Source organism: Ornithorhynchus anatinus, chromosome 14, assembly GCF_004115215.2.
Source record: "Ornithorhynchus anatinus isolate Pmale09 chromosome 14, mOrnAna1.pri.v4, whole genome shotgun sequence".
Taxonomy (NCBI): Eukaryota; Metazoa; Chordata; class Mammalia; order Monotremata; family Ornithorhynchidae; genus Ornithorhynchus; species Ornithorhynchus anatinus.
In genome coordinates, this window is record NC_041741.1 from 17,958,396 (window position 1) to 17,983,669 (window position 25,274).

General features: G+C 46.8%; 1 protein-coding gene and 1 long non-coding RNA gene across 2 annotated transcripts in view; one reads left to right on the forward strand and one right to left on the reverse strand.

Moving 5' to 3' along the window:
* The window catches only part of LOC114816369, a 31,205-nt gene extending 21,361 nt beyond the window's left edge, over positions 1–9,844 (forward strand). The window contains exon 2 of the long non-coding RNA XR_003764136.1: positions 9,208–9,844. This is a non-coding gene — a long non-coding RNA (uncharacterized LOC114816369). The remainder of the gene's footprint in view (positions 1–9,207) is intronic.
* Positions 1–25,274, reverse strand: part of PTPRB (protein tyrosine phosphatase receptor type B) — a 102,800-nt gene that overhangs the window by 7,691 nt on the left and 69,835 nt on the right. The window contains exons 15-31 of the mRNA XM_029078476.2: positions 21,165–21,434; positions 20,238–20,501; positions 17,616–17,879; positions 16,148–16,429; positions 15,454–15,732; positions 13,518–13,667; positions 12,765–13,008; positions 10,080–10,186; positions 9,190–9,289; positions 7,967–8,050; positions 7,523–7,540; positions 7,316–7,397; positions 6,826–6,916; positions 5,633–5,709; positions 4,349–4,483; positions 1,126–1,248; positions 751–914 (exon numbers count right to left, since the gene is read on the reverse strand). Coding sequence (XP_028934309.1) covers positions 751–914; positions 1,126–1,248; positions 4,349–4,483; positions 5,633–5,709; positions 6,826–6,916; positions 7,316–7,397; positions 7,523–7,540; positions 7,967–8,050; positions 9,190–9,289; positions 10,080–10,186; positions 12,765–13,008; positions 13,518–13,667; positions 15,454–15,732; positions 16,148–16,429; positions 17,616–17,879; positions 20,238–20,501; positions 21,165–21,434 — 2,734 coding nt within the window. The remainder of the gene's footprint in view (positions 1–750; positions 915–1,125; positions 1,249–4,348; positions 4,484–5,632; positions 5,710–6,825; positions 6,917–7,315; positions 7,398–7,522; positions 7,541–7,966; positions 8,051–9,189; positions 9,290–10,079; positions 10,187–12,764; positions 13,009–13,517; positions 13,668–15,453; positions 15,733–16,147; positions 16,430–17,615; positions 17,880–20,237; positions 20,502–21,164; positions 21,435–25,274) is intronic.

A 25,274-nucleotide genomic window follows, 5' to 3' on the forward strand; every position in this document is an offset into this window, starting at 1 on the left:
AGTTGCTAAAGTCAAGCTTTTTTGGGGGGGAGTGGGGGGAAGGTCTTCAGTCGTATTTATTGAGCACTTACTGTGTGCAGAGCAGTGTACTAAGTGCTTGGAAAGTACAATTGGGCAACAAATAGAGACAGTCCCTACCCAACAACGGGCTCACAGTCCAGAAGGGGGGAGACAGACAACAAAACAAGTACACAGGCATCAAAAGCATCAATATAAACAACTATAGATATATATGCATCATTAATAAAATAAATAGAATAATAAATCTGTTCATATATACACAAGTGCAGTGGGGCGGGGAGAGGGTAGAGCAGAGGGAGGGAGTAGGGGCGATGGGGAGGGGAGGAGGAGCAGAGGTACAGCTGCAGGCAGAAGCCAGTTCCACCTTCTCCTCCTCTTGCATCAAGGGAGGGGATTGGAAACTTCAATTTTTCTTCCTTAATTTAGGAGCATAGCATTAGTTCCCCAGAAAGATACATCCAAGACTTCTGCTTAAACATGATACCTCAGGCAAGGTAGGTGAGGTGCGGGGTGGTACAGGGAGAGGGAGCGAATGAGAGATTGCATGAGAAAATGAACGGAAGAGTAAATGAGAGAATGAAAGAACGAACGAACGAGAGAATGGCCTGGTGAAAAGAGCACCGGCCTGGCTGATTCTTCCCTCCCCGAAATCAAGGCTACCCATTTTGAAGAGTTTTGGAGGCTCTGTCTCATCACAGCCCCGGGTAGATTTCGGTTATGGCATCGTACCTGCAGTGCACGATGGAAGGTCCAGCACCTGGCGTTCTGTTAACGTAGTCCCTCACTGTCCTCACAAACTGGATCAGGGACTGGGTGGTCTCTGGCACACCGTGGTCGGGCCACACGGTGTAGTGAAAGTGACGGATCAGTCTGTTCACATCTAGCTGTTCCTCCTGTCGCAACAGAGGAGATTTGACCAACGAGAAAGATTAGTCGACAGAGAACGCCAGTCATATCCGCGCAGGAAATATCGCATTGAATCAGAGGACCCCAGTTAACGGTTTTCACTGAAGGGTAACCGGGGTACGGCAGGGTTACTTGGTCTCGTTGACCGTTGCAGGACGGGGTGGTCTATGAAATATAATGCAAAACAAGCCGACGTACACTGCAGATCTTAAACTCCCTGATGGTCCATTCGGGTAGCACGGACTCGGACAGCATCTGTACTATAAGGTCTCCGTAATAGAGGGAGTCCTGGTCTGCCGGCCAGTAGTGATCACACTTCACCTAAATGGGGGAAAAAAGCGGGCTCAGAAAATGGAGACATCCATGGCATTTACGAAATTGGCTTCTGCCCTCTCAAATAGCTTTCCTCCAAGCAAATCCTCCTAGGGGGTGATAAGGGCTTCGGGTCAGCTCGCCAAAACAGTGTGGAAGCGGAACAGAATTTCTGTTGTTGTTGTTGTACAGATCTATTGGCAGCTAGGGAAGAATTTTGAGTTTGGTTTATCAGAGCACTTTGTTTATCTGTTTCTTTCTATTGTTCAATCGTGTTTGAGTGCTTACTGTGTAAAGAGCACTGTACTAAGCACTTGGGCAGTACAATTCCTCAACAAATAGAGACAATCCCTGCCCAGAGTGGGCTCACACCCATTGACTTGACTACTGCATCAACCTCTTTGCTGACCTCCCTGCCTCCTGTCTCTCCCTACTCCGTCCGGTCCATATTTCACTCTGTTGACCGGATCATTTTTCCTAAAAAAAAAATAATTGTCCATGTGTCTCCCCTCCTCAAGAACTTCCAGTAGTTACTCATCCACCTCCACATTAAAGGAAACTCCTTATCATTGGCTTTTAAGCACTCACGCAGCTCGCTCTCTCCTACCTTACTTTCCTGATCTCCTACCTCAACCCATCCTGCAAACTTTGCTCCTCTAGTGCCAGATCAGTCTATTTTGCTGCCAAACCCTCTTCCACATGCTCCCTCTAGCCTGGAGCTCCCTCCCCCTAATATATGCCAGACCATCACTCTTCCCACTTTCAAAGCTTTATTAAGGTCACATCTCCTCCAGGAGGCCTTTCCCAATTAAGCCCGCTTTTTCCCCGGCTCGTTCTCCCTCGTGTGTCATCTATGCACTTAGATCTGTGACCTTCGGGCATTTGATATTCATCCCACAGTGCTTACGTACATTTCTATAAATTACGTACTATAAATTATTTGTAATGTATAGTTATAATCCTTTATTTATGAGTCTCCCCTCAAGACTGTAATCTCACTATAGGCAGGGAAAGTTTCTACCAACTCGGTTTTATTGTACTCTCCCAAACGTTTAGTACGGTGCTCTGCATGCAGTAAGTGCTCAGTAAATACCATTGATGATGATACTATTTTGACCCAACATCCTGTAGCCCTTGAGTTAAGAGGATCTAATGCTGTATGCAATTTTTTCTTTGTCAAACCAGGTGCCAATTTCAATTTGGCCAAACTGCCTTCCACAGGGGATAAATGGTAGTAGATTAGTGGAAAGAGCTCAGGTTTGGGAGTCAAAAGGTCGTGGGTTCTAATCCCTGCTCTGCCACTTATCAGCTATGTGACTTTGGGCAAATCACTTAACTTCTCTGTGCCTCAGTTACCTCATCTGTAAAGTGGGGATTAAGACTGCGAGCCCCACGTGGGACAACCCGATGACCTTGTATCTCCCCCAGCACTGAGAAAAGTGCTTGGCACATGGTAAGCGCTTAACAAATACCATCATTATTATTATAATAACAATTTTAGCAGGGAATAATCCCCATATGGGACAGGGACTTGCTTATCTTGTTTCCATCCCACTGCTTACTGCAGTGTTTGGCACATACAGAACACTTAAATACCATAGTTATTACTATTATGATGATGTTACTATTATTATTATAATTATTATTCCTAGGAAAGCCAATTGAAGAAACTAAGAAATAGTCAAACAAGGAAGTTTTCTCTCCAAGGGTTTGAAGTGATTCTAAATTTCAGAGAGAAGGGAGGGAGCATTGAAAACAAAAGGGAAGGGAAAACTGGGTAACTCATGATTAAAAATATAGGACAAAAGTTAGGGGAACTTGTAGTATTCATTTAAGCTGAGAAAAAGAGAGGAGAGAGAGAAAGAGAGAGTATGTATATGCCTATGCATAATTATAGTAATAATAATGGTATTTGTTAAGCGATTATGTGCCAGGCACTGTACTATGTGCTGGGTGGATATGAGCAAATCGGGTTGGACACAGTCCCTGTCCCGCGTAGGGCTCAGAGTCTTCATCCCCATTTTATGTATGGGGTAACTGAGGCACAGAGAAGTGAAGTGACTTGCTCAAGGCCACACAGCAGACAACTGGTGGATGTGTGTGTGTGTATATGCTGGGAGAGGTTGAAAGAGGACTGTGTGAAGTCCTGAAACCCAGAAGGAAGGTAACCTGAAGGAAAAGGTCCGAATCATGAAGGACCCAGCAGTCAGTCAATCTATAGTATTTATCCAGTGTCTGCTGCGTATAGAACACTGTATTAAGCACTTGGGAAAATACAATAGAGTCATGAGACCGATCCTAGACCGATAGGAGCTTACAGTCTAACAGGGACAGACGTAAAATAATTTACAAACAAGAGGAAGTTCTGAAATAGAGCTTATAAATCAATGTGTACAAAAGCGCAATGGGAGATTGAGAACATAAAAATTCTAAGGGGGTGCAAACATGCTGAGATGGTAGGAGGAGGTTGTAACCTGGGGAGAAGAAAACCGAAGTCAAGGAAGGCTTCCTGGGCGAGGCGGGATTTCAGAAGGGCTTTGACCATAGTCAAAGAGCTGTGGCCTGGAGGATTCAATCAGCGAGGGAGTTCCAGAAAGGAGAAAGGACATATGAGCCAGAGACAAGTGAGTCAAGAATGAGGCCCAGTGAGGTGTGCTTGGGAGGAACAGCAAGTACAGGTAGGTAGGAGAATAGTGAGGTAAGGTATGAGTGATTGACTGCTTTTTTATAGTATTTGTTCAGCGCTTACTATGTGCCAAGCGCTGTACTAAGAATCGGGGTAGGTAGAAGTTAATCGGGTTGGACGCAGACCATGTCCCACATGGGGCTCACCGCCCATCTCTCCATTTTACAGATGAGGTAACCAAGGCACAGAGAAGTGAAGTGACTTGCCCATGGTCACACAGCAGACAAATGGTGGAACTAGGATTAGAACCCAAGTCCTCTTACTCCCTGGCCTGTGCTCTTTCCACTAGACCACACTGCCGCTCTGTGTTCATACTGTACTCCCGTGACTATTGTACTTCTATGATCGTAGCTCCAGAAAGCCTTGCTTGAATTCTCCCAGGTGAAGAAAGTTACTTTCCTATCAGCAAGACAGCTTACTCACCCGGCCCTTTTCCACGCACTGGGTCACCATAACAATATTGTGAACGTTCTGTTCCCACGCCATCTTCCAGAAGTCATCCTTTGTTCCGGGAAGTGGTCCTTGAGTAGCAATGTATTCTCTTCTGAAGTTGTTGCCCTGAAATGAATTTTCAGTATGGGATACTAGAAACAATAGATCCTTTAAAAATTGTAAACAAAGGGCAGGGTTGCAGACTGGTTGATATGGCTCTCTCTGGTTCCATCTGAGATGACAAAAAGAAGGGCTAAAATTGTCCCCGAGATCAGAGTCCTTGGACACGGAAGGAGAAAGCCAAAATTTTAAAAGCAAGGTTTTGGAGGGGTGGCAAACATCTTTCCTACAATACTATTGGTGGTGATAATCGTAACATTGGTTAAGCAATTACTACGTACCGAATGCTGGGAAAGATATGATACAGTCAGTCCCTGCCTCAAATGGGGCTCACAATCAAACGGGGAAGGCGAGCAGGTATTGAATCCCTATTTTAGAAAAGAGGAGACTTGGAGAAGGTGACTTGCCCAAGGTCACACAGCAGATACATGGCAGAGTCAAGGTTAGAAACCAGATCTCCTGATTTTTTTTTTTTAATTGTATCTGTTAAACACTTACTATGTGCCAGGCACTGTATTAAGTGCTGGGATAGAGTCAAACTAATTAGGTTGGACAATGTCCATGTCCCATGTGGGGCTACTCAGAATTCCCATTTTACAGGTGAGATAAGGTCACAGAGTGACAGGTGATAGAGCTGGGATTAGAACTCAGGTCCTCTGCCTCCCAGGCCCGTGCTCTTTTCACTAGACCACTGGATTTTTCATCATCACTTTTACCACAATTTCTTTCTAAGTTTAGTACAGTCTTAGCCCATTCAGTAGGAGTTGGGTGGTCCTTGGTGCTATCTGGGCACTTACTATGTGCCGAGCACTGTTCTAAGTGCTTGGGAGAGTACAATCCAAGAGAATTAGCAGACATGTTCTCGACTCGTAATCCAGAATCAGACCCAGTGAGGTGTCTGGCCGGGAATCAGAATAGGAAAAGTCGCTACCAATCCTGACAGCCAGTGCTTTGGACAGGGTTCAGGGACAGCCAGAGAGTTGGCCAATTTAGCTCTTAGCCCTATTTGTATCAGCTGCTTGTTAGGTTAAGACAGTGAGACATGGAGTTAGTTCACAGGCTTTTAGACAAGGTCGTTGGAACGTATTCAAGAGAGACACAATTCCAGCTCCGTGTGGGGAGAAAACGGCAGCTGTGTCCTTCTCTGCCACTTACGGGTATGTAGCTAGCGTTGATGTAATCTGAGCAAGGGTCGTCATCCACATTGGCAAGTTTCACTCTGGTCGGGTCATCTGGAAAAGAATTGGTCGAAAGAATTGGTCACCCAGCTTTGGGGACGGTTTCCACGGTGGCCCTGGCGGGGATGCGCATGGTTATAAATGAATGGCCTCTGGAGGCCATTATCTTCAAAGCTGCTAGTCATGCCAGTCATGAGGGGCATCCAAATCCCTGCAGATGACCATAGTTTCCACAAAGTTCCACTGCCTATTTTTCCTTCTTTTTGAATGGTATTTGTTAGGCACTTCCTATGTGCTGGGGTAGACACAAGGGAATCAGAGTGGACACTGTCCAGTCCCACATGGGATTTACCATCTTAATCCCCATTTTACAGATGAGGGAACTGAAGCACAGAGAAGCTAAGTGACTTGCCCAAGGTCTCTCCGCAGCAGAGTGGCAGAGCTGGGATTAGAACCCAGGTCCTCTGGCATCCAGACTCTTCTTCTATCTGCTAGGCCACGTTGCTTTCTGAGGCTGATTAATTAATTGTGTTTAAGGATTTACAGTGTGCCAGGCATTGTACTGAAGGCTGGGGTAGATAATCGGGTTGGACACAGTCCCCGTCCCAGATGGGGCTCACAGTTCCATGCAGCGAAAAGCTCTGTCTTACTCTGTATATCTGAGTCTGTCTCTATTTCCTGCCTTCTTCAGTCCCCACTCCCACAATAGCCCCCTCCCGTGAACATCGACTCTACAAGAAAATAATTCCTAGAGTTCTCTATTTACCGATTTCATGTCTTTCTGTTCTACTGAATAATGATCTGTTAATGTAGCTAATGATTTTACAATCGATTAGTCTGAGCAGCTCTTTGACACACAGCCTGTGCTTTGTGATACAATCAACTGTCCCCAAGTGTACAGCAGCCATGTCTGGTGTGTTATTTCTGAGCAATATCACCGGGGCAGCTGGAGACTTTATAAAGCCATTCTTAGGGAAAGCGCTCGGTGTGGAAACTGGTTCCATTTACAGGCTCTCAGACACGTGGCTTTCCTGTGACGAACCCCAAGCTCTCGCCTGGCAAGTGCCAGTTTTTTCCTGGGGTAGAAGAGGCACCACTTACCCCTGCTCCATTTTTCTGTGGAAAGTGGGACATTCTGGGGACTGTCAAATATCCCAACTTAAAACTTACAGGGTAGTATATTGTTGTAGCGATTTTTCCCTCGATTTTCTGGCAACAGTGCCGTGTCACAGGATTGATTGCGACCCACGTCTTTTAAGTCCTGTAGAAGCAGAAATAAAGATGGGTGAATGAAAATAACAAAATGGTGGGATGCAAATGGCATCAAACGTGTGGCTTCCCGAAGCAAAATTAGGGCTCTCTGCCTTTTTTTTTTTTAAAAAAAAAAAAAAAAATCAATAGGGATGACAGTAACCACAGCTTGGTCTCAAAACCAGTTGCTTCTTTTAAAGGGTGAATTAACATATGTCAATCCTGGCCTGGCTTTACTGGATTGGGCATCCACCAAATCCCCATCAGCAGAGGAAGCGGAGCGCCGTAGCTCGGCTGAAACGTTCGAACTAATCGGGCTGGCAAGCCCAGCCGAGAGTTGAATCAGGGCCCATTTCGATGGGTTGTCCGGGGAACTCGGTCCGTGGATTTACTTGGGCTTGATCCCTACCTCATATTCCCTGGACAGGAGGTAGTTGGAGTCCGCCTGGAGCTTCATGAAGTGTCCTTCAAACTGACTGACTCGAATGGGGCTTCCATGGTCAAAGATAGATAAAAGCAAAGACACCTCGGTTACTGGGAGAGGAAAAACAGGGCCAAGCCAATCTGAACTGTGTCACGAAGGAAGATACCATGATGAACGGGCTATTTCTCTTACCTAGAAGTTCTCCGGTTCCTGTTTTAAAAAAAAAAAAGACCAAATTATTTTCAAAAACCATCTTCAAGGCCCTACTAAAGTGATACCCCCTCCAAGAAGCCTTCCCTGATTCATTTCTTTCTGTCCCATCCTATTTGCCCTAACTTCTGCATCATCTATGTACTTGGGTCTGTCACTCTTAAGCACTCTGATACTCACCCCACCCCAGCCCCACGGGACCTATGGACCCATCCTTGTACTATCTGTAATTTACTTTAATGTGTGTCTTCCCCTTGTAAGCTCCTTCAGGGTAGGGATGTGTGTTTCCCAACTCTACTGTACCGTGCTCTCCCAAGGGCTTAATACAGTGCTCTGCACACAGCAAGTACTCAATAAATACCATCGATGGAGTGATTGAAAAAACCAGAGTGTTGTTGGCATCTCTGAAGATAAGTGGGACGTTACCCTTTCTGGCCCAAGTTGAGATGGACGGACAGAGGCCTGTCCCGGCGAATGCTGAGACGGGCAGATGGTCGCTCTTGGCTGTGGCTGAAATACAAAGGGAACGGTTCTCGTTAGGGTTCTGTGGTAAAATTCAAACACAAATCTGAGCAGGCCCCGTTGGTTTCTCTTATGGAAGGAAGTAGGAAGAGAGAAATAACCAGGAATAGGTCTTTGCGGGGGTTGAGGCTATGTCTTTTTTTGCTTTAGAATGCCCATTGCTAATTTATTTATTTACTAATTGATTTTAGTCTCTGTCCCTGCTAGAGGGACAGATGATTTTAGTCCGTGCTAGACTGAAAACTCTCTTAGGACAGGGATCATGCCCTTCCTTGTCCTTAGACTGTAAATCCCTTTTGGCACAGGGATTGTCTCCAAGTTGATTATCTTACATTTAACCTAGTACTTAGTACAGTGCTTAGCATATATAAAACACTTTAATACTGCTATTGTTATAATAATAATTATTATTACCAAGACACCTTCCTTGCAAGACCCTTAAATATGGTACAATATGGTCTGATAGAATGAGAAAAGACAGATATGTACGAATCAAAAATTCCCAAAGGTGTACATTCATTCCATTATATTCCCAACACTTTTTTTATGGTATTTAAGCACTTACTATGCATCAAGAACTGCTCTAAGCACTGGGGTAGCTACAAGATAATCAAGGTGGACATGGTCCCTGTCCCATGTGGGGCTCACAGTCTAAGTAAGAGGGAGAACGGGTATCGAATCCCCATTTTGGTTGGGGAAACTGAGGCACAGAGAAGTGACTTGGTCTAGGTCAAGCAGCAGGCAAGCGATGGAACTGGCACTAGAACTCAGGTCCTCTGGCTCCTAGGCCCACGCTACTTCCTGGAGAACATTCTCAGATATGATTGCACGCTTGTCGGGAGAGATCAGGATCAGACTGCCGGAGCATAATCATGATTCAGCTAAGCAGAGAGGACCGCAACATGCCATATTTCAAAGAGTCATCACTTGCAATGTGAATAGAAGTTAAACTAATAGAACTGAGTCAACCAAGGAATATGGGGTGGTTTGAATTTCCTTTTCATTAAGAGTCTTTGAGGACTTCAGCTTTTAAAATTTCTAAAGGATATTCCTGAATTATGGATGAAAATGTATTTTAAGCCAAAGCTGGCTGGTTGAGAAAACGCTCAAAAGCATTTCATACTCACCTGACTTTCTGCCTGCAGATAAACAAGGCGATGACAGCCACCAGCATCCCAATCAGGACCAGGCCGGCACTCACACCTTCGATCACGCCAAACAAGGGTTCTGAAAATTGAAGAGAGTGCTCGATTCCCAGGCACAAAAATGAGGCCCACTGAGGAAGACCCTTTTCTTCTTGACAGATGCAGGCCATTTCCCTAATTGAGGGGGTAGATTTTAGCCTCTAAGGTTATTCTCTCCCTAACTACGCCTGTGAACATCCTGGCACATGAGAGGAACTGAGCCAGTGAGTTCTCGTTGGGTTCTCCCGGCCCCTAAAAAATGAAAGGGAGATTTCCAGAGATCCTTGGGTAGTGAGGGACCATTCAGCGGATGGTTGAAATGCCCTAAATGGAGGAATGATGGTGTAGAAAGGCCTGGCTTAACACCGTAGGCGCAATCATAAAAACGTCCTTCCACAAAACTTCCAAAGTTGAGGAATGGTTCACAGAAATTGGAGCAAGGCAACAAGTTTCTCTCCAGGCCTTCCGATCCCCATTCATTCACCCCGAGGTGGCAAATGGCATCCCTTGCTTCTGTTAATAAAGAACAGGGTGGAGCTGGAGGGCTGCCATGTTTGCTCGTCTGCCCAGTTACACTGCTGGCCGCCATCTTCTCTGACATATGGCTCTGACTGCTGCCTAGCGATTCTCCGAGGTGTGAATTTCTGGGGGTGGATATGGAGACGAGAAAGCGGAGCCTGCCACATCAACTTGATTCTGACCCCAGGCCATTTCAAGTTGGAACCCAATGAATTTGGAATCCCCAAGCCATGAGTCCCCCTGGGTTTCTCGGGTGCATGAGGCAGCAGGTGGCTGACACGGCACAGTGTCTGATCTGGAAAAGTTAAACCAACCTGATTCCGTGGTGATGGGCAAAGAGAAAAACGTATCTGAGAAGAGCGGCTCAGTGAATTCCCTCAGGTCCTCGTCGAACAGCTGGGTGAAGGCTCGGATGCTGATCCTGGGAAGGAGGTGGATTTACGTTAGCGATAGCTGAGGCTGCCCCGGGTGGGCGGAAATACCCCGTCCGATTCTCCCAGGAATTTGGAGCACTAGGTCAGGAACACAGGATTGTGCGAGGCCGAGGTGTCCAAATACCAGGGAACGACGGCGATTTTCGTTGTAGGCAGGGAATGTGTTTACCAACTCTGCTGTATTGTAACCTCCCAAGCGCTTAGTACAGTGCTCTGCGAACAGTAAAGTGCTCAATAAATACGATCGACTGTTGGATTGATTTTCATTTACCTAGTGTGTCCCTGATTTAAGCACACCTACATAGGTGACACTACTTGCCTTTTCAATCAAGGAACGGGAGACCATGTCTGATTCCTACCTTTGTATTCTCACCCTGTACTGGGCACTTGGGAACATTGAGTAGAAACCCCTGAGATGCTAACAGTCTAATGGGGCAAACGAGTAGACACAGATTGCAGACCTCCAACTGCTAAAGGAGACAAACGATAAAAAGGAAAGTAGACCCATAAGTAGACATAAATAATAATAATGTTGGTATTTGTTAAGCGCTTACTACGTGCAGAGCACTGTTCTAAGCGCAGGGGTAGACACAGGGGAATCAGGTTGTCCCACGTGGGGCTCACAGTCTTAATCCCCATTTTACAGATGAGGGAACTGAGGCGCCGAGAAGTTAAGTGACTTGCCCATAGTCACCCAGCTGACAAGTGGCAGAGCCGGGATTCAAACCCATGACCTCTGACTCCAAAGCCCGTGCTTTTTCCACTGAGCCCCGCTGCTTAAATAGATATGCTTGCTAAGGTAGCTAATAGGGTGATATGACCATAAAGGTGAGGATTATCAGAGAATTCTCCTTGGAGGAGGTGGCTCTGTAAGGCATGAAGAGACGGAGTTTGGCAAATTTTAGGAGGGTTGGAGAGAGGAAGTTTTATTCTAGGGAAGAGGGTGACAACAGGTACGACTCCCGGCTCTGCCGCTTGTTTGCTGTGTGACCTTGGACGAGTCACTTCTCTCTGCCTCAGTTACCTCATCTGTGAAATGGGGAGTGGGGCTGCGTCCAACTCAACTTGCTTGTACCTACCCCGGCACTCAGTACAGTGCCTGGCACATAGTGAGTGCTTAACAAATGCCATCGCTATTATTATCGTTATTATTAAGACATAGGAAAACCACAAGGACGTGTCAGCTCGAGGAGTATCCCGAGAGAGGTGAGGAGTACAAGTTGGGGTGTGGTAGGAGAAGAGAGTGGAGAGCTCTAAATCAATCAACGGTATTAATTGAGTGCTTATTCTGTGCAGAGCACTGTACTAAGCACTTGGGAGTGCTAAGAATACAGTACAACCGAGTTGGTAGACACGTTCCCTATCCACAGCGAGCTCTAAATCGAATAAGTCCGAATTTTTGTTTACTTCTGGGTGACCTTGGGAGAGTCACTTAACTTCTCCGGGCTCCAGTTACCTCATCTGTGAAATGGGGGGTAATACCCTGAGTCCCATATGTGCCATGGACTGTGTCCAACCTGATTACCTTGTATCTATCCTAGCACTTAGTACAGTGCCTGACACATAGTAAGTACTTAACAAATCCTGTTAGAGAAATGGGTAGCTTATTGGAAGGTTTTTGAGGAGGAGAATGATGTGTTCTGGAAGACATTCTAAGGTGACGATCCCAACCGGATAAAATGAAGGGGGTTGAGATGGAAAGGCCAGTAAGGAAGTTTTTGTAATAATTCTCCCGTGCGGTGATGAGGGCAAGATAGAGGACACAAAGATGGAGAGGATGGCAGATCCAAGAAATACTGTTGGTGGGAGGGTGAGGGGGAGGGAGAGACTGGAAGGATTTAGAGAAAGACAGAATGTGGGAAGCGAAGGACAGATACCGAGGTCACGAGTTTCTGGAAGTGATTTATTGCCATTGTTCTCGTCTGTCCGTCTCCCCCGATTAGACCGTAAGCCCGTCAAACGGCAGGGACTGTCTCTATCTGTTGCCAACTTGTTCATTCCAAGTGCTTAGTACAGTGCTCTGCACATAGTAAGCGCTCAATAAATACTATTGAATGAATAAATCAAAGTGGGAGCATGGGGTGGTTATCCGCAGGGATGGGAAAACTGGGAGAAAGAGAAGGCTTAGGAAGGAAAACGAGGAGTTGAGTTTTTGCCTTATTGAGTTTAAGGTACCTGGAGTCAACTAGGTAGGTAGGAATGTTCTAGAAGCAGGAGGAGATAGGAGATTCAATCAATCAATCCTATTTATTGAGAAATTTGGTCTGTTAGGCCTGGAGGGTAAACAATCCTTCCATCAGAACACCCAAGAGGCGGAGCAGTGGACCCAGCCTCCAAGACTGCACAGAGCAAATGGCAGCAGGCACAGATTGCTGAAGGGATTCTTCACCCAAGTCAGGAGCCCAGTAAAACGCGGAGCATTCCTGGAAGTGACTAATGAATCTGCAACAGCTGGGGGAGTCCAGACAGCCCAGAGCCTAGCAAGAGAGCCCGCCTTTTAGTGCTCCAAACAAGATGACAAGATGAACCCGCCGCTCCAGACAAGATGACTTCAGTAAATCCTACCTGTAAGCTGTCCTGGGCTTTAGCGGACCATCGCAGAATTTCTGCTGATTTGGATCACATTTCCCCCCGAGGCTTTCCATCTCGGCGCCGAGCTTTATGTCGAAGCTCTTGGCGTTGACGTCCGGACTTTCTGCACATTTGCTTGCAAAGTAGTTTGTCTGATACATCCGGACGGAGGAATTGTTCCGGTATTCCAGGTAGGAAGGTAAAGGGTGCTGCTGCTCTGGTTTCAGTTCCTCATTGCCTGGAAGGAGAAGGGCCCACATTCATTCATTCGTACATTCGATACTAATAAAATAGTGGTATTTGTTAAGCACTTATTATGTAGCAGGCACTGTACTAAGTGCTGAGGTTGGACACGGTCCCTGACCCACGTGGGGCTCACGGTCTTAATCGCCATTTTACAGATGAGGTAACTGAGGCACAGAGGAGTGAAGTGACCTGGCCGAGGTCACACAGCAGACAAGCGGTGGAGCCAGGATTAAAACCCATGACCTTCTGACTCCCGGGCCCGTGCTCCATCCACTACGCCATGCCTCCTCTGCAACAGAGGTTACCAGATTCCCTAACCTGAAATGAACCGTTGGCCTGAAGCTATTTTCTCAGGGAATTGTAGAAACGGGATCCCAGCGGCATCCCAGGAGACTGCAGATCCTAAAACTGGAAGGAGCCGCGAGAAGCATCTAAGCCGGATGGAATCCTGGGTCGGATTCAGGAGCCTTTCCGAGGTCCGGTTAGTCACCGTAAACTTACCGTCCGCCTCGCTCACCACCACGGTAAAGTATTTGACAGCTCCGTTGGTGTCACTGAACCAGCTGCAGTTGAAACGAAAGTTGATGGAAGATTTGCTGATGAGGGCCTCCTTCTTATTCACCCGAATATGTGACGGAGGAGGTGGTGGTCCTGGTATAGGGATGGGTAGGAGAAATAGAAATGAAGAATGAAATCAATAAAATCATGAAAAATGCAAAAGGTTTTACCACATGCAGCAGAGATTGAGAAGGATCCACTCAAACCATCGGCTAATGATGAGGATAACAGTGATATTTTTTAATAGTGTTTGCTTAGCCTTTCCTATGTGCCAGGCACTGCATTAAGCACTGGGGTAGAGACAAGACAGGTTGGACACAGTCCATGACCCACACAGGGTCAATCCCCATTTTACAGATGAGGTGACTGAGGCACAGAGAAGTGAAGTGACTTGTCCAAGGTCACGGAAGAAAAATGGCAGAGCCGGAATTAGAGCCCAGGTTCTTCTGACTCCCAGGCCCTTGCTCTATTCACAAGGCCAGTCTGCTTCTAATTTGTTAAGCGCTTACTAGGGGCCAAGCACTGGGATTGACCCAAGATAATCAGGTCCCACATGGGGCTCACAGTCTAGATAGGAAGGAGAACAGAGTGGCTCAGTGGAAAGAGCACGGGATTGGGAGTCAGAGGTTGTGGGTTCTAACCAAAATTAAGCACCGGGACAAGATGGCGTTCACCTGAACGCTCGGAACGACCTCACAGGAGAAGTTCCAGACCACATGGCAAGAGTGTGGAGCCCATCAGGGCAGTTGGCTACTGGGGGGAGGGTCAGAGGGATCACCAGTATAAGTCCTATCTGCAAATCGGGATTTCCCCGAGTGACTCTGGACATTACCGAGTGAGCGGTAAGTCCCGGCTTTGTACCTGGAAAAGTGGCAAAATCGACATTTCGGTTTAGGATCAATGAGGCATTGGTTTCTCTAAGGGGAAATCCTACCTCACTGCTCTGCGGGACTCTTTGGAAGGGGTCGATAAGCATACGGACAGAGTGTGTATAACATAAAATACGCAGTCATGACACGTTTTCACCACCCGTTTGGGCTAGGCTGTGAAGTCGGAATCACGGAACGTTCTTCCGACAACACCCGCGTGCCCGTGTTGGCATCAGACGCCGCGAATGCATTTTCTTATCGTAGCTTTTGCAACAATACCACACCCATGTTACAGGAGAATGAGGTGTATTTATAATTTCCAAAGGAATCTGACAGGGTTCCATAACCAAGGATTAATCCCAACCCCCACATCCACCTACACACACACACAAAAAACCACAAAACAAACCACCAAACCTGAGTAATCATGGGATTTGTGGGAATGTTTTGTCATGGCTTGAAAATTAGCTGACAGACAGGATAAACCAGTAGGGATGATCTGGCACATTTTGGCAGGAGAAGTGTAAATTGCAGGGCCCTTCAGGGAACAAGGCTAGAACTGGTTTTGTTTAATAATAACTGTCGTATTTGTTAAGTGCTTACTGTGTGCCAAGCACCGTACTGAGCACTGGAGCGGTTACAGACAACCGGTTAAACTTCTTCACAAGTTTTCTGGAAGAGGGAGTGCACGTTTCTAGCTCCATGTTGGAGAGGACAAATAGCTTATGAGAAGCAGCATGGCCTAGTGGATAGAGCACAGGCCTGGGAGGCAGAGGGTCATGGGTTCTAATCCTGGCTCTGCCACTCGTCTGCTGTGGGACCCTGGGCAAGTCACTTCACTTCTCTGTGCCTCAGTTACCTCATCGGTAAAATGGGAATTGCGACCGTGAGCCCCACGTGGGACAGGGACAGTGTTCAACCTGATCTGCTTGTATCCACCCCAGTGCTTAGTACAGCGCCCGGCACGTAGTAAGTGCTTCACGAACACCATGATTATTATCATTACTTACGATCGATCATGGTGATGGTGCTGTCTTCAACGACCTCACTGGTCATACCAGCAGACTGTACTTTGATAGACACCAAGTACCTTTTGTGGGGTACTAGCGTCATAATGTTGAGCAGAGACCTCTCTTTCTCCAGCGTTTTGGAAAATTCGACTTCTCGGGTATCCATCTTCTTACATTCAATACTGTAACTATCAAAATCGGAATCGGGAGGGATCCAGGAACAGGCAATGGCGGTGGAGTTCTGTGGCCGGCAGTGGAGGTTTTGTATCTTGTCTGGCTCTGAAGGAAGATGAGGAAACGAACATTTTGAATATCCGACAGTAGGTGAACTTTCCGTTGTCTGTAAAATGGGGATTAAGAATTCGAGCCCCATGTGGGACAGGGACTGGGCTAACCCTGATTAACTTGTTTCTACCTCAGTGCTTAGAACAGTGGTTGGCACATAGTAAACGCTTAACGAGCACCGGAATTACTTCTATTCTAATTAGGAAAACGAGTGAACCTTTCAAGAAACGTGTCCTGTTATGCTTGCGGGATGCAGGCCCTCTCCGTAGCTCTTACTGGTTTCCACATGACTTTGAATCTCGCTCTTCCAACACCAGTCAATGGACTGAAAACCCCACCGCTCCACTAAGAAGGGATAATCCCTTGTAATCCGTCCCGCCGGAGACCCAAGGACTCAAAAATGGCATACTGGTTCTCACTGTTCCAAAAATTGGTTGGCTGTAGGTTCTCAGGACATCCCCACTGGAACTCCGCAGGCTGAATTGATAGAACCGGCCGGGTCGGAGGCCATACACGATACGCCCCTGTGATTTCCTGGTGCTGTACGGGTTGAAGATGTTGAGTTGATCTCTTGGAGTCCACTGCAGTTCAAAATCATCGTAGTCCGTCCAGTTGGGTGGGCCCTTCCACGTGATGGCCAGGGAAGTGTTGGCGACATCCGCAAATGCCATCGTGTTGGGAGGACTGGGTGCTACGGAGTAAGGAAGAACGTTCATTCATTCATTCAGTCGGATTTATTGAGCACTTACTGTGTGCAGAGCACTGTACTAAGCACTTGGGAGAGCACAATAGAACAATGAACGGACACATTCCTGCCCACAATGAACTCACCGTCTAGAGGGGATGACAGACATTAATATAAAGAAATAAATACATTATAGATATCTACAGATATATACATATTTACTCAATCATATTTGAGCGCTTACTGTGAGCAGAGCACTGTACTAAGTGCTTGGAAAGTACAAATCGGCCACAAATAGAGACAATCCCTACCCAACAATGGGCTCACAGTCTAGAAGGGGGGGGAGACAAAACAAGTAGACAGGCATCAACATAAGTAGAGTTATAGTTATATACACATAGGTGCTGTGGGGATGGGAGGGAGGAGCATGAAAAACCATCTGGCTTCAGGGACGCTTATAATAACGGACAGGTTTGGGTTTCTAATCCTGAGAAGAGGCCTAGATAACATGGGAGAAGAAAGCAGTGTGGCTTAATGGATAGAGCACAGGCCTGGGGGTCAGAAGGACCCGGGTTCTAATCCCAGCTCCGCCACATGTCTACTGTGTGACCTTGGGCAACTCACTTTACTTCTCTGGGCCTCAATCACCTCATCTGTAAAATGGCGATTAAGACTGTGAGCCCCGTGTGGGACATGGAATGTATTCTACCTGATTAGCTTGTACCTACCCTGGTGCTTAATACCCTGGTCTCAGTAAATCCTAGCGAACGAATAATAATTAATAGTAATTGTGGCATTTGTTAAGCACTTATTATATGCCAGGCACTCTACTAAGCGCTGGGGTGAATACAAGAAAATTGAGTTGGACACAGACCCTGTTCCACATGGGGTTTACAGTTTCAATCCCCATTTTCCAGATGAGGTTACTGAGGCCCAGAGAAGTGAAGTGACTTGCCCGCGGTCACACGTCGGACAAGGGGAAGAGCTGGGATTAGAATCCAGGTACTTCTGGCTCCAAGGCCTGCTCTCTATCCACTGTGCCATGCTGCTTCTCTGGATCGACACCCCGATCGCCTGTGGTCATCGCAACTGCTCGCGGGCCCAAAATCCCTCGTCAGAGGGGCACTGAAACTGCCTTTTCCAATTCCGATTCTCGCTGAAATTTGACCAGCAGCGGCAGCGGGGTCCTTACCTGTTCTACTTTCAGCGGTGACGGTATTAGCCAGGTCGCCACTGTGAGTCACGACGACCAAGGTGTACTTTCTCCCGGGAACGAGGCCTTGAAAGTGCCATTCTGTCAAGTCTTTGTGTTTCAGGCTCTCCTTCTGCGTGCCATTGGGGTTAGTCAGAATCAGCTCATAGTGGTCAAGGTCTCCAGAGGCTGGACTCCACGTGAACCAGAGGCTGTCTGTCATGTTCCGATTCGATCCCTTGAGACTGTTCACTGGAGCTGGAACTGAGCCGGAGGAAAACAATTACTTCAGTTACCATTCGTTCAATCGCACTTATTGAGCGCTTACCGGGTGTGGAGCACCGTACTAAGTGTTTGGGAGAGTACAAAACAGCGATAAACGGACACAATCCCTGCCCACAGTGTGATTACGGTCTTGTCCCCTCCTACCTCACCTGGCTGCTCTCCTACTACAACCCAACCCGCAGTTCGATCCTCTGGTACTAACCTTCTCACTGTGCCTCGATCACGTCTACCTCACCACCGACCTCTCGCCCACATCCTACCTCTGGCCTGGAACGCCCTCCCCTCCTCGTATCTGACAAAAAATTACTCTCCCCCTCTTCAAAGCCTTATTGAAGGCACTTCTCCAAAAGGCCTTCCCTAAATCCCTCATTTCCTCTTCTCTCACTCCCTTCTGCGATGCCCTGACTTGCTCCCTTTATTCATCCCCCCCGCCAGTCCCACAGTACTTACGTACATATCTGCAATTTATTTATTAACCTCTGTCTCCTGCTCCAGACTGTAAGCTCTTTGTGGGCAGGGAATGTGTCATATGGTCATATTGTACTCTCCCAAGTGCTTCGCACGTTGCTCTGGACACAGAAAGCACTCAATAAATACGATCGACCGATTGATTCTACTAAGGGTAGGCCTTTTTGAAAGGAAGGACTTTAGTCGAGAGACATGAAAACATAATAATAATAATAATAATAATGGCATTTGTTAAGCACTTACTATGTGCAAAGCACAGTTCTAAGCGCTGGGGGGGATACAAAGTGATCAGGTTGTCCCACGTGGGGCTCATAGTCTTCAGCAGATAAGGTAACTGAGGCACAGAGAAGTTAAGTGACTTGCCCAAAATCACACAGCTGACCAGCGGCGGAGCCGGGATTTGAACCCATGACCTCTGACTCCCTAGCTCGTGCTCTTTCCACTGAGCCACGCTGCTTCTCTACATAAGATTCCTGGGGTCTGGCTAGAGATGGGGATTTCCACACCGGTGGTCCGTGGATGACAGTCACTCGCACAAAGCGAAAGAGACGAGTTTGTGATTAAGGAAAGGGGAATAGGATGAAGCAATCCCAGGCAAATGAGTGAACTTTTCAAGAAAGGGATCCTCTTTTGTTTGCAGAACACAGGCCCTCCTGTAACTCTTATCAGTGTCTGCTCGAGGTCAAATCTTGCTCTTCAAACCCTAACCCGTAGCCTGACGCTCCACTGCAACAATAAGAGGGAACCAGTCCTACCCCACCCGCCCGGAGCTAGGCAACTGGTAAGTAACTGGTTTCTCTTCCGCCACCGCGGGTCCCCGCTCTCAGGATGCTGTGCGACAGCCAAGCTGTCCCACCGGCTCTCCTCCGGACCACTGAGGAGACTCTGTGCCATCCTGCCTCCCACCGCCCCGACGGGAAAGAGAAAAGCACCCTCATCGTGAGCCCTCCTAAAATCCTCCGGAAGATGGGTGGCTGCTGGCGTGTTCACTTTGGCTATGGATGTACCTTGGGCTCCGAGCCCCACGGGGCCTGAAATTCCGCTCCTCTAGCCACAAGACCCTGCTGATTTTTATCTACACTATTATTGCGCTAAACAACAGGAAGGTTCACCAATCGACAACAAAATACTGCATGCAGTGTGGCCAATCCATCAACAGGGTAGCCAAGGCTGGGCTTGTGGGTAGATAGGAGAGTCAGGGAATTCTTAATTCACAGTGAAGAACGAGCTGAAATGGGGCAAAGACAAGTCAGACGAGACCGAGAAACAACTGAAGGGCACCCGATGCACAACTTGAAACAGTGATGTGAATTTTGGAAGTGGAATCAACCAGCAGTGCAAGGAGAGAGGCAGATTTGATTTGAGCATAAGCATTATGAAGCTTCAGGAAGAATCTGTATGAATTCACCACAGGTGCTACCTGGGAGCAAAAATACTGGTCTTATTGGTTAAGTGCTTACTTTATGCCAAGCACTGAGGTAGATGTGAGACAGTCACGCTGGACACAAGTTCCCGTTCCACATGGGGCTCACAGCATAAGTAGGCGGGAGAAGATATTGAATTCCCTTTTTTTAGATGAGGAAACTGAGGCATAGAGAAGTTAAGTGACTTGCCCAGGGTTTCACAGCAGGCAAGTGACAGAGTTGGGATTAGAACCCAGGTCCTTGCTTTTTCCACCAGGACACGCTCCTTCCTACTGAGTTAGCAGGAAAGTTCCAAATACGCCTACTGATTAACAGCTGTATACCCAGGTGAGAAACCACCGAGAAAGAAAACGTTGAACTCAAGGGGTAAAATACTGAAAACCTGCGGTGTGCGAAGCGGGGATGATTGTCAGAAATTCAGTGGCAATTTCTTAAATGCTCTTACCTGTCCTTCCATAGACGAATGACTCGTTTGAAAGCTCCCCGCTCTGGGTGACAATCACCATTTTATACAGTCGGCCTTGCAGCAAATTCTGGAAAGACCAATGCTGAATTTTTGGTTCCACCTTGGCTCGTTCTTGAAGAGATCGGTCCGGATTATACAGAAAGATATTGTACCAGTCCAGTTCTCCCTCAGCGGTTGTCCAGGTGAACGAAAGGTGCCCGGTGGTATTTTCTATAATTTTCAAATTGGTGACAGCTGCTGGGACTGGAAATTCAGGAAAGAGTTTGAAAATCTCGTTCGTTAAACTACGGTGATCAAACGGTATTTATTAAACCATCCCCCAACAGTGTTTGTATTTATCGAGCGCTTTCCCTGTGCAGAGCACCGTACTAAGCAGTTGGGTGACGATGATACGACAGAGCTGGTAGACGGGTTTCCTGCCCCCAGTGAGCTTAGTCTCGAGGGGGAGACAGACATTAATATCAATAAATAATTTATAATTTATAGATATTAACAGGAATTATACCCATCATATCAAAGGCTAGGTCCTCATCCTTCACGGATGCAAAATTTCAAAGGAATATCAGCAGTACTGAGAGGCTATAGAGTGCTTAATTCACCCATCAGAGTGGGTAAGAGGCAGAGGAAGAGCTGTGTGAGAATTCCTTAAAACCATCTATCAGGCATTTCCGTGTTAGGTTAAGGAATTCCCATCCTGGAAAGTCTTTAGAAAAATAGAATGAATATCATACCGTACTTTCCCAAGCGACCAACACAGTGTTCTGCACACAGGAGGTGCTCAGTAAGTATTACCGAATGGACGAGTGTGCCCAGGTCCGTTTGGGAATCGAAGGAAGTACTAAGAAGGAATATGGGATAAACGGACTCTCTGGTTCTTTCTATCGATGAGGTGAGTGGTTCAATTACCTGTGCGCCCTTCCGTTTCGGCTCTAACACTGAAGAGACCTCCGCTCATCGTTAACATCTGGATCTTATACTTCTTCCCAGGTATTAAATCTCCAAATCTGTGCTGCTTGGCAGTCGCCAGCTCCGATTTGTTGCTGAGGAGGATCCCTTGTTCGTTTAGGAGCAGGATATCGTACCTCTCGGCCACTCCCGTGCCCCTGTTCCAGTTGACGATCAGCGAATGACTGCTGTAAGCGTTGTCTGCGTACAGCCCCTGGACTGAAGCAGGGACTAGGAAAGCGAAACAGAAGAACGACCGAGAATTTAACGTGGGTCGTTTTAAGGCACCATGTACTGGACAAATACACCTACACACCCCACCCAACTGCCAACTTCCCCTCAGATATAGAAAATGATCCTATAGCTCCCTATATCTTACTGAAAACAGTAAGGTAGGGGGGGTTGGGGCAGTTACAAGGAATCATGTGGAACACAATCCCTGTCCCACACATGGCTCACTGTCTTAATCTCCATTTTACAGGTGAGGGAAACGAGGAGCAGAGAAGCTAAGTGACTCGCCGAAGGTCACACAGCCGACAAATGGAGCAGCTGAGATTAGAACCCAGGTCCTTCTGACTCCCAGGCCTGTGCTCTATCCGTTAGACCCGGCTGCTTCCCTAGCATTGAACAGCTAACTGGCATTAAAGAGCATTAAGCAGTCTGAAGTAGTCGATGTTCCTTGGCAAGTGGCCAATTTAAGACTAGGTAAAACTTTAGGTACTATAAGTACTATAATTGAACACAATATTTGCAGATATACAGGACTCAACTAACATTGGCTTAGTTCAAACAAAATTTACTATTTGCCAGATTTGTTTTGTGGTATTTGTTAAGCACTTACTATATGTTCTAAGCCCTGGAGTAGATGCAAGTTAATCAGGACCTGTCTCTGTCCCACACTGGGCACGCAGTCCAAGTAGGAAGGAGAACAGGAATTGAATCCCCATTTTACAGCTGAGGAAACTGAGGCACAGAAAAGTTAAGTGACTTGTCCAGCAGACAAGTGGCGGAGTGGGAATTAGAACCCAGGTCCTCTGACTCCTGAGGCCTATGCTTTAAATCGACTAGGCCACACTGCTTCCAGTCCCATTTGATTTATTTTGTTGTTGCTTTATTTTATTTCAATACTCTGCGACGTCCCTGTTGGTTTTCTAGTTATACAGGACTGCTTAATTTACTATTCTACTACATACACACACACACAAAATTAGCATGTGTTTACATGCTAAATGCCAAAGAAACAACGATCAGGCCTTAGAAAAAAGCTGTTAAAAATATAGTTTCCTCTCTGTCATATTTTGGTTTTGCATGTGAACCCATGTTTCTGGATCTATTACTGGGACAGGCAAATGAAGTCATTTCCGCTTACGGTACATATTTTTATTATGTGATTTGGCTGAGATGCAATAGAAGAATAGGGGAACATATTTACTAAATCATGGGTAGGAATTTATGGTTATCATAAAATGTTGAAATGCTAATATTGTTCTTTCAAGCAATCTGCAGTGCAAAGGGAACCCGTTGCAAGGTAGTAATTTGCACCATGTGGGTACTCAATAAATGCGACTTTTTCAATTCATTCCTTACTAGAAACTGACTTTAAGCAGTTGCAAGTTTGTTCCCCAGAAGGGGCTTATGACCACCTATAAGTATCAGTGATGGATTAATCATGTACTTTGCCAAGCACTGTGCTAAGTACTGGGGTAGAAACAAATAAACAGATTCCTGTTGGAGAAGTTTCTAAGAAATGCCAGAGAAAAAAGTGCAGTACGCTTCTTCACTCCAGGTTTCAGCTTTATAAAATTTTGAGCTTTTTAAGGAGAATAATAATAATAATAATTATGGTATTAAGTGCTTACTATGTGTTGGGCACTGTTCTAAGCGCTGGGGTAGATACAGGGTAATCAGATTGTCCCTCGTGGGGCTCACTTTTTTTTTTTTAAATCCCCATTTTCACAGATGAGGTATCTGAGGCGCAGAGAGTTAAGCGACTTGCCCAAGGTCACACAGCAGACCAGTGGCGGAGTCGGGATTAGAACCCACGACCTCTGACTCCCAAGCCCGTGCTCTTTCCACTCACGCAAAACTGAAGAAGGTTGGGGGAGAACTCAAATCTATTATGAGGCTTTTTGAATTTCACAGGGTGACCCAAGTCATTTACTATCTCAGTAGCTTTAATCAATGAATTGTATTTATTGAGGGCCTACTGTGTGCGGGCCAGTGTACTAAGCGCTTGGGAGAGTACAACACAACACTATAATAGACACATTGCCTGCCCACGGTGAGCTTACAGTTTACAGGGGGAGACAGATGTTAATATAAATGAATGAATTATGGAGATGTACGTAAGCGCTGTGGGGCTGGGAGGGGGAATGAATAAAGGAAACAAATCACGGCGACACAGAAGGGAGTGGGAAGAGAGGAAATGAAAGCTTAGTCAGGAAAGTGCCTTCAGTGAGGCTCTGAATGGTGGGGGAGAGTCACTGTCTGTTGGATTTGAGGCGGGAGGGCGTTCCAGGTCAGAGGCAGGACGGGGGTGAGGGGTCGGGGGTGAGATAAACGATCGAGGCAAAGTGAGTTTAGCTTTAGACGAGCGATGTGTACGGGCTGAGGGTAGCAAGGTGAGGTAGGATGGGACGAGGTGATTAAGTGCTTTAAAGGTGATGGTAAGGAGTTTCTGTTTAATGCAGGCGTGGATGGGCAACCATTGGAGGTCCTTGAGGAGTGGGGAAACTTGGATTGAACGTTTTTGTAGAAAAACGACCTGGGCGGCAGAGCGAAGCATGGACGGGAGAGACAGGAGGCAGGGAGGTCAGCAAGGAGGCCGACCCAGTAATCGAGGCGGGATAGGATAAGTGCTTGTATCAATGTTCCAGCAGTTCGGATGGGGAAGAAAGGACGATTTTAATGATGTTTTGAAAGTTGAACCGACAGGATTAAGTGATAGATTGAACGTGTGGGTCGAATGAGAGAGAGGACTCAAGGCTAACGGCAAGGTTTCGGGCTTGTGAGACAGGAAGGATGGTGGTGCCGTCTACAGTGATGGGAAAGTCAGGGGGAGGAGAGGGTTTAGACGGGAAGGTAAGGGGTTCCGTTTGGAACATGTTAAGTTTGAGGCGATGGCAGGACATCCGAGTAGAGACGGGAGTGAGCTGACAGGAGCCGGCTTAGGGGGAGGGGTACGAGGGGCGTCTGTGGGACAGGATGGCAGGGATGGGGAGGTGGAGGCGGCACAGACAGGCAAATCCTCTAGATTGTGAGCTCACTGTGGGCAGGGAATGTGTCTGTTTATTGTTCTGTTGCCCTCTCCCAACTGCTTAGTACAGTGCTCTGCACACAGTAAGCGCTCGATACATACGATTGAATGAAATGAAGGATGGTGCAAGCTTTGGAACCGTCTTCTCCCTCAACCCTATTTCCACTGAAACAATAGTTGACCCAACATGATTTTTAGAAAACAGAGGAGTTTGCCGAGTAGTACCACCGTTTTATGGGCGAAATGTCTGCAGCCAGCTTGGCAGTCAGAGGTCATGGGTTCTAAATCCCCCTCTGCCACTTATGAGCTGTGTGACTTTAGGCAAGTCACTTCACTTCTCTGTGCTTCAGTGGCCTCATCTGTAAAATGGGGATTAAGACTGCGAGCCCCACGTGGGACAACTCGATTACCTCGTATCTACCCCAGCGCTTTGAACAGTACTTGGCACATAGTAAGCGCTTAACAAATCTCATTATTATTATTGTAAAGTGCTTACTATGTGCCAGGCACTGTACTAAGCGTTTGGGGAGGGGAATACAAGCAAATCAGATTGGACACAGTCCCTGTCCCACATGGGGTTCACAGCTTTAATCACCATTTTACAGATGAGGCAACTAAGGCACAGTGAAGTGAACCGCCCAAGGTCACACAGCAGACAAGTGGCAGAGCGGGAATTAGAACCCACAACCTTCTCATTCACAGGCCCGGACTCTATCCACTATGCTGCTTCATGTTCTCTTATGGCAATATGGGAATCAGAAGGGCATCATAAATGTTGGATAGAGCTGGTGGACATTTAAGGATTCATTTCTGCA